Source organism: Anneissia japonica, unplaced genomic scaffold (genome assembly GCF_011630105.1).
Source record: "Anneissia japonica isolate Jap-2015-1 unplaced genomic scaffold, ASM1163010v1 scaffold288141_len46686_cov94, whole genome shotgun sequence".
Lineage (NCBI taxonomy): Eukaryota > Metazoa > Echinodermata > Crinoidea > Comatulida > Comatulidae > Anneissia > Anneissia japonica.
The window spans coordinates 7548-16055 of NW_022725470.1; the positions used below are offsets into that span (position 1 = coordinate 7548).

General features: G+C 52.8%; 1 protein-coding gene across 1 annotated transcript; it reads left to right on the plus strand.

The window, feature by feature from the left end:
• The first annotated feature begins 2299 nt into the window (after nt 1–2299).
• LOC117112726 (baculoviral IAP repeat-containing protein 7-A-like) lies at nt 2300–3118 on the plus strand. The gene has a single exon (XM_033255870.1). The coding sequence runs from the start codon at nt 2300–2302 to the stop codon at nt 3116–3118; it is 819 nt and encodes a 272-aa protein (XP_033111761.1).
• Nucleotides 3119–8508: the final 5390 nt, after the last annotated feature.

Consider the following 8508-nt stretch of genomic DNA (forward strand, 5'->3'; position numbering starts at 1 on the left):
TAGATGTGTATAACTACAAGGTGCTGCTCACCAACCACACGGAATACGCGCATCCCGAGTCATACCGAAGAGCGCTGACGGCGAGCGCAAGGAAACCCCCATGGAGGACCACGGAACGACACAGGATACTGGTACTGCCCCAGCCGCGCCCTGCGCCGGACGTGCGGTTTTGCGAGATCTCCATGAGATCCGTTGACTTCACGACGGAAGCGAGAGAGAGGCTGCTTCCTTTGCAACCCGGCGAATCGGGTGCGTTTTATTTCGGCGAACCGGTCGTCAGAGATAAGAAAGGGGAAGAGACGGTACTCAGGGCAGGCGACGTCCTGATTTCGGCGGCCTATCGCAAGTTGTACTCCGATCTAGGGTGGAAGAACGCGCTCGAATTCCGGAAGTGCATGAACGCCGTGTACAGGTTCGCTCGATGTCCCGTCGTCAGAAACGATCTGGCAGACGGCGAGGTCGATTTTCACTTCCAGGCTCCCCTTCCTTATTCCTTAGGGGAAAAAAAGGTAGGATTCCTATCTTCAGTATGAACGTCATCGGTCACCGACGCGGCTGGCCACCTATGATGAAAGAATCGACGTTATGTTCGCTGATCTCGTCCTGCATCGCGACTTCACTCGTGGTGGACGTTCTTCTTCAGGCGAACGTGCATCCGATAGTCGATTGGTACGCGATATTCCTGCCCGCCTTCCTGTACGCGACGTTCTTCAAAGTCGGAGCGCCATCAAGTCTGGTATCGGCGTGCCGGCTGAGTCTCTGCGCGTCCGCCAACATTTCGTTCTTCACAAACCTGAAATTTCTGATCGGACCGTGCGGGGCATCGTATCTGGATCCGTTGCGGGAATGCGGTGCCGAAGGAACGGATCGCACCTGTCAACGAGCCGTGTCGGACGCTTTCAAATGGGATGCCGACCATCGTCGATGTCCGGTCGTGGAACTAGGAGGGACTGCCGGATCAATCTACTACTTCGTGCAGTTTGCGCTCGTCTACATGCCGACCGGAATAGCTCCGGCGATGCTGCACATAACCAATTCGTCCGATGGCTTTCGTAGCGGCAGCTGTTGGGGGTGGTACAGAAACGCGGGCATTCCGATCGTCGTGGCTACACTGCTTGTGGACGTGTTCGCAGGAGCGATCGTCTACCCTCTGTCTTCGGAATACGTGGTGCACGCGTTCGTGTTCGCCGCCGCGATCTCCAGGTACGCATCGCTCTCAGACGTGTGGGAGGCGGCGTCTCTGGCCAGCGTAGCGATCGCCAACGTCGACCTCGTCAGAAACGTGCTCGTCTACAAACTAGGGCCGTGCGCCTTCGACGGTCGGGACTTGATGGAGTGCGATACGTCCTTGGGCGACTGCTACGAAAACCTTCTGGACCTCAGCGCCAACAGCATCGACGCCGCCGACTGTCCGATCAACAAGGTCGGACGACACTGGGCAATCGTTCTCACCGCCTCGCAGGCCATCAGGTTCTGCGTCGTGGTCGTTCTCCAGAGTTTCCTGCTTTCGCGGAAAGGGGTCAGGTTGTTGCGATCCGGCGAAAAACGAGGCGAGAAGGACGAAGCCAACGACGACCACGACGACGACGATTCGAGCGAAAAGGATCAGGACGTTATTTTTCAAAGAGGATGTAACGTGTGACGTGATGTAATTTTACCTTTATTTTTATTTTTTGATTGTTTTACTTCAGTCGGATGCTCCTTATACCAAAAGGATCAAGTTCGACGACGAAAAAGACGACGACGCAAGCACCTCCCAAACTGTTGGCGTCGGCGACGAACGAAGAGAATCTGAGACCGCAGACGGCAAACGAAACCTAACGGAATCCTTTCCCGTGGACTCTCAACTTCCCGTCGACGACGAACGAACAGCCGGAGAAGGAAACCTCGCCGACAACTTTCCCGAGGACTCTCAACTTCCCATCGACGACGAACGAACAGCCGGAGAAGGAAACCTCGCCGACTACTTTCCGGAGGATTCTCAGCTTCCAGTCGAATCGTTGGACGAACAGGACATTTCCGACCAAGACACGGTCGTTTACGGAGACGAAGAACTGGAACAGCAACTGGACGACTGGCTGTTCTCGAAAATGTTGAAGTACAACCCGCCTTCGGAATAGAATAAAAAAAAATGTTCCGATATATTAAATACTAAAGAAAAAAGAAAAACACGAAATCTTATATTCTGTTTTGTCTTCAATAAAGTCTTTATTACAAAAAACAATATAAAGTTGCTATTGTGCATATTTGTCTTCATTCGAAATCAGTCTATTATCAGTAGGTTATGCAAAAAGAAATTATGCAGAGAACCGCTACATTTCCAAAATTTGAAGACGAGGAAGACAGGGTGAAAACCTTTCGCAACTGGCCGCACGACAGACCCGACGGAAGGTCGATGTCGGAAGCGGGGTTCTTCTACGGTGGTTTCGAAGATAACGCCAGGTGTTTCTTCTGCGGAGTATTGCTGTGCCGATGGGAGCCGGACGACCTTCTTCTTTCTGAACACGCCGAACACGGGAGTTCGTGCTTGTGGTTGCGGCGCAAGACGAAGGAAACCCTGATTTCCAAGATTAATTTTGCCTCCGAATTCGGAATCGACAGCGACGTGATCGCAAAAGTCGTGAGCGATCATCTCGAGAAGAAAGGACAAGTGTTCTCGTTGACAAACGAAGTTCTGGTCTCGAGCATAATCGACTTCGATGAAAATGGGGCCGACGACAGGAAAAAGGACGGTGTCGAAGATCCGTCGAAACACGAGGGCTTGGTGTCTCTGATCGCCGAACTTCGCTTGGAAGAAGATGCCGAAGACGAACGCCCGGAACGAAAAGAAGAGGAAGAAGGAGTTCGTGCGCCCGTCGAAAGCTATACGAACAAGGTACGCGTCGGCGTCGGCGACGACGACGACGACGACGACGAGAAATCTCGCGGAGATCTATTGAGGGAACTTACCGATCTCAAGGACGAGATGTCGTGCAAGGTGTGCATGTATCGCGATTCGAACGTCCTCCTGACTCCGTGCAACCATCTCGTTTGCTGCGACTCGTGTTCCGTCAGGTTAGAGTCGTGTCCGATCTGTCGTACAAAAATCGGTGAAGTCGTCAAAGTTTACCACAGTTAGGTTTAGGTCATGGAGACGATGGCCGAAACGACGAGAATCATAAGAGAAACGATGGCCGAAACGACGAGAATCATGAGAGTGTTTGCAAAAGCGATAAACGAAGCCGAGTTGCACGGTGATAAGGTAAACCGATTTTTTTTCGACGAGTACCAACACCTGTCTCTTATACACATCTAGATGTGTAGTTCGACTCGACGTGACCGGACGCGTGACCGCCGTAGTTCTCTCCGACGGAAAGATGTCGAAGGAGCCCGAGGAGAGGGAGGTGCTACGATGTCTGACGAACCTCTTGAAATCGGCCGACGTTCTCGTTTATCACGGAGAGTGGGTGAAGACGGTGTTGACGAACGAACGCGTGCGACCTGCCGATACCCCGATGGCCGATATGCGTCGACACCTCCGAGGACGCCGACGGGTGCCGCGATCGCGATTCCATGTACGAGTACGCGAGCAGAAGATCTTGCAACGAACTTTCTGCACGAACGTCCGACGACGTGCTTGATGAGGAGCTGTCTGTTCTCCGTGATTACGAATGCAAGGTGCGCAGCAGGCGTCTTGTGGAAACCGTCTTGGACGCGTCAAGGTTGACGGGCACCTTTCCCGGAGGTACCAGGAAGCATATGCTGTCGTCCATGCTCTGCAGGGAGACTGCGAGACGGGGTTTCGTGTTTCCCCGTCGAAGAGAGACGGCGGAAGAGCCGGCCGGAGGCGGAGGTCTCGTTCTCGAACAAGTGCCCGGCATCCACGATCACGTGGACGTGTACGACTTCAAGTCCTACTATCCCAGGTTCGTCTTCGACCGGAACGTGGACGAGGCGACCGCTCTCGAAGACGGGTCCTTCGTCGACGCGAGCGTGCTCGAAGGTCTTCTGCCGTCCGTACTCAAGAGGCTGGTGCGAGGACGGGACGAACGACCAGAACGGTCGGCCGCGTACAAACGGGTGGCGAACGCGTGCATCGGATGCCTGGCCATATCCGGAAGAGGTCGACTCTACAACGACGTGACGTCGAGCTGCAGGAGACAGCTGGCCAAGTTGAAGAATTGCGCCGAACGCAAGGGCGCTCGGGTGGTTTACGGAGACACGGACTCGCTGTTCGTGAAGGTCGGGGCGAACGGCAGACCCGACTTGTTGATGGAATTCGAAAAAACAGTCGGTGGAAACGGATGGCAGAAGTTCGTCCGGAGGGAGACGTACAGACGGCTGCTGCTGACGACGGCGAAGAAGAGATACGCGTACCTGCGAGAGGACCGTACAGTCGGCACGGTCGGCATGCTGAACGTGAGGGACGACGCGGAACCTCTAGTTTATAAACTGGACCGGGTGGAGATCGCGCTGACGCACGACGATCCTGCGTCGGCCTTGGAGGCCTGCGCCGGTGCCTTCGTCGAACTCGCGGACGGTCTGAAGAGGACGAAGATGATTTCGTTATCGAGCGTTCGCCTACTTTCGAAGAAGGAAACGAACGCTCCAAAGTTCATGAGAGCGTGCGCCGCGCTCGGTCTTTTCCGGCCGGCGCCGTACTATGTCAGACACGAGGGAGCTTCGCAGCACCCTTTGTTTGCGGCGTGTCGCAACGACTTCGTCGACGCGACCGCCGTGCTGGATGCCCTTCGAAAGAGGTTCCCGTCGAAACCTGAGAACGACAGCGTCCTCGCCTCCGCCTACGGTCGTGGCGCCTCCGATCGATTGCGGGAGGTTCGACTCACCGTCGAAGGAGTGCCGACCAGACTGACGGTTGCAGCGTCGGAGGAAGGAAAACCGGATTGCTGTTCCACAATCGTGACGACGTCCATCGAAGAGGAACGAGCGACGAGAAGGGACGAGTTGGTCTTCCACAGCAAGGATCTTGGAGGTGGGCGAACGAAGTTGTTCGTTCTTCGCTGCGGCGATCCCCTGTGCGCACGGGCTCGCGACTTTTGCGTCGGCGCCCGTAAATATTTGAAAGAATGTTGAATAATATAACCTGAATTGTTGCAAGGAGATGGCAGTAACGAGACGATTTTCACCGAATAAGATATATTGTTCAGTCGAATGCATCCGTTGCAGACGTCGATGAAAAGAAAAATTGCAAAAAAAAGTAGCCCATAGAATGCACGAGTGGGACGAGATTTCCGAAGGTTACTTCGTGATGCGTGGTTTTCTGGCGAAGGGATTTCATCGATTCATAATAGGAAACAGCCAGGACGTTCGATTTTACGGTGTCATCGAGGGCGAAGGAATAATAAAGGACGAAATAATAATAATCAAAAATCCAACGTTCGGTCGACTGAAGAATCGTACCTTCGAATATTACAACGACGGAAGTGAGGGAAACAAAAGCATTGCGGTTGCAACCAAAGGTTCTGAGTGTTATTTCACATATTCCTACGAATGGTACGACGATATGCCTACCCTGAAGTTGCTGTGCAAGCGAACGATCGTATCAAACGCGACGTGCGTCACGAGGCATTGCCCAGGTTACTTATAACGTACGTACAGCAGGTGGATAGTCCGACCGTCGTACTGCTGATGAACAAATGCTCATATTATAGTATACTTCCCTGCGTCTTAGGTTTCGACATTAAGTACGATGTACGTTATTCGGTTCACAGGAACTTTCATTATTGATTATGCTGGTTGAGTGTTGATTAGACGAAATAAAAGGAAAGAAAAACAAACAAATTATGTGTCAATCTTCGTTTATTTCAATTTTAAAATCAACAATGCATTTGCCCCTGTTCGCATGTTCATAACTCTAACAGAAATGGATTATAAAAATACACAGATATGTAAAAAAACCCACGATTTCTTTTTTTTACCGTACCAACAAAGTAAATTTAAAGATCAACCAAACAATGCCTATAGCTTCAACTATACAAAGTGTCCACCCTATTGCCGCGAGTGCGACGAGACTGATGTGATCCGTCGACGGCGAGTCCCGATAGGCGTTCTTCGCCTGCACGTTCGGCAAGTGCTCCGAACGCCTTCGGTCCAACTCGACTTCGGCGTTCGGCACGTGCTCCGAAGGTCTTGGTTCCGACTGGACGTCCGCGTTCGTCTTTTCCACTGTCTGCACGTGCTCCGACGGTCTTGGTTCCAACTCGACGCCGGCGTCCGTCGACATCAAACTGCAATGCGGATCTTGCTTGCGTGTGCGATCGTTCAGGAGTCGGCAATGCCGTAGAAGAGGGATCTCGTAAAGTCGATCGGTAGAGGTTACGTATAAAAAGTTCCCGTGCAACCCGGCGTTCGTGATCGGTTGCTCCGTCGCGCGCATGACGTACAGAAGGACGGTCCGATTTTCCGACATCACCAATTTCAAGACTCGACCGTAGTCCGTTCCGAAGAAAACGACCGTAAGGTTACCGGTCTCGGTCACGGTCAACGTCTTCAACCTGTAGTTTTGTCGAACGAGCGTAAAGAGCGGGTCCCCACTTCCGACCGGTTCGTACAGCGACCGGTGCGATTTCACGAAGTTTAGATCTTCGTACGAGAGTAGAGTCGAGTCGACCGAACAATTGCCCGGTCTGTTGTCCGGAACGTCCTCGTCCGGGATGCGTCCCCAAGGTGCCGTCGGTAGCAAAAACGGACCTCTTTCGAAGTTGTCCCTTATGTCGTCGAGGCCGAAACGGCAGATGGCCGAGGCGGGTATTTCGTGTTCGCCCGTCGTGAAAACTGCGTAGTAGAAGACCTTTCCTCCGCGGACGGTCTGCACGACGTCCTGCAGGTAGTTGAAGCGAAACGGAAATTCTCCTCGGAACGAACAGTCGAGTCGCGCCTTCAGAAAAGTCGTCCAGCTGGAGTCCAGTATCGTTCTGCCTCCCTTGTCGTCGGTGCAAACGCAGGCGATTCGCGAACGGTAAATCTTCTCGCAGTTTTATACGGAAACTTCTCAGAAGAAGAAAAACACTTCTCTTTCCTCTACAAACGAACCGACGAATTTCGGGTGATTCAGCCACAACGAATCGTGCCTCTTGGTTATGAGAGGAACGGCGTTGCCCATCGGGAGTTTCTGTTCGAAGAAATAATTAGACTTTTCCGTTCGTGCGTCAAAGTGATCAACTACTGTACGGACGAATGGACCGGCACACAGTGGTTGCTCGATGCTTTCGCTGTCTCTTATACACATCTAGATGTGTATAAGAGACATCCAGCATCCAGTCTAACTTCGTAGCCGTCGAGGATTCTAGAGTTCGATCGAGATCGAACACGAACGCCGAGTTTGTTCGCGCCCACGAACAGGGTTCGCCACTCCTTCACCACGCGCATTTCGACGATGGGCGAGATGCCGATGCTCGTTGCGAAAGAGACGTCGATTTCGTCCGTCGAAGGCGATTGATCTTCGGTCGGCATAGGATACGCGACCGAAACTAAAATCACTATCAGGGCGAAGAAGAACAGCATGCCGATTGTATTCTACTTTCTGCATCTCGCGTTCATATGTTGATTTCGAAGCAAGTTGTTTCCTTTTAAAGAAGAGATCGTCGAGTATAAAAACACGAATAATAATTAATTCGGGTAGCATTGTTCGTTCGCGACGAACCATGGCGTTGACGTTCAACATCAAACTCGGAGAAGGAAGCGGGACGTACAGGGCGAAAAATGGATTGAGAAGTTGGACGGTCATGTCCGGCTTCGTACAAGGTTTCGCGGATTTTAGACTCGGATGCGGAGAAGACGTCTATAGTTCCGGCGGCCAGATACTGTTGGATCTCTCCTCCGTCGCGACGTGTTCGCGCCCGATCGCAACGACCGTGAGGTTGTTGCGGTTTCTTGTTGCGGTTTCTGGACGAAGACTGCAAGTCGGAAGAGGACTTGGGCGACCTGAACGCGTACGTGTTCGCCGTGTCCGTTGCCGCATACCTGCTTCTGAACGAAGATCTCAAAGATGCGTTGCTGGAACGGACCAAAATCAATCTGCTGGTGTGCACGAAGAACTTCCGCATCGAGGAGATCAACGAATTCGCGTCCAATCTTATGACGTGCATGGACCGATTTATGGCGAACGATCCTCGATGCCTGGATCTTCTCGGCTGTTGCGAACCGTTCGTCTTCGGCGGTCGAGTGACGGAGGCGCTGAACGCCGTCGCCAGGAACGGCTTCGAGCGACCGATTGTGCAGGTGCGGATGAACTTCAGAAACGTCGTCGCTTCTCTCGGCACCACCTCGCTGTTCCATCTTCGATGGACCGAAGTTCGAGGACGCGATTGCCAAATTCTGTGGTGGGGCATCTTGAACGCCGACAAGACCGAGAATCGACTATACCTGATTTTGCCGTTCAACCAGGAAAAGTGGTGCAATTCGGTTCTGACCGACAAGCGGACGGTGCACGCCCTGTACGAACTCGCACCTAGGTGGCCGAAGTTGCTGAAGTGGACGACAGTGTGCGACGACGTCTCGTGCTACGAG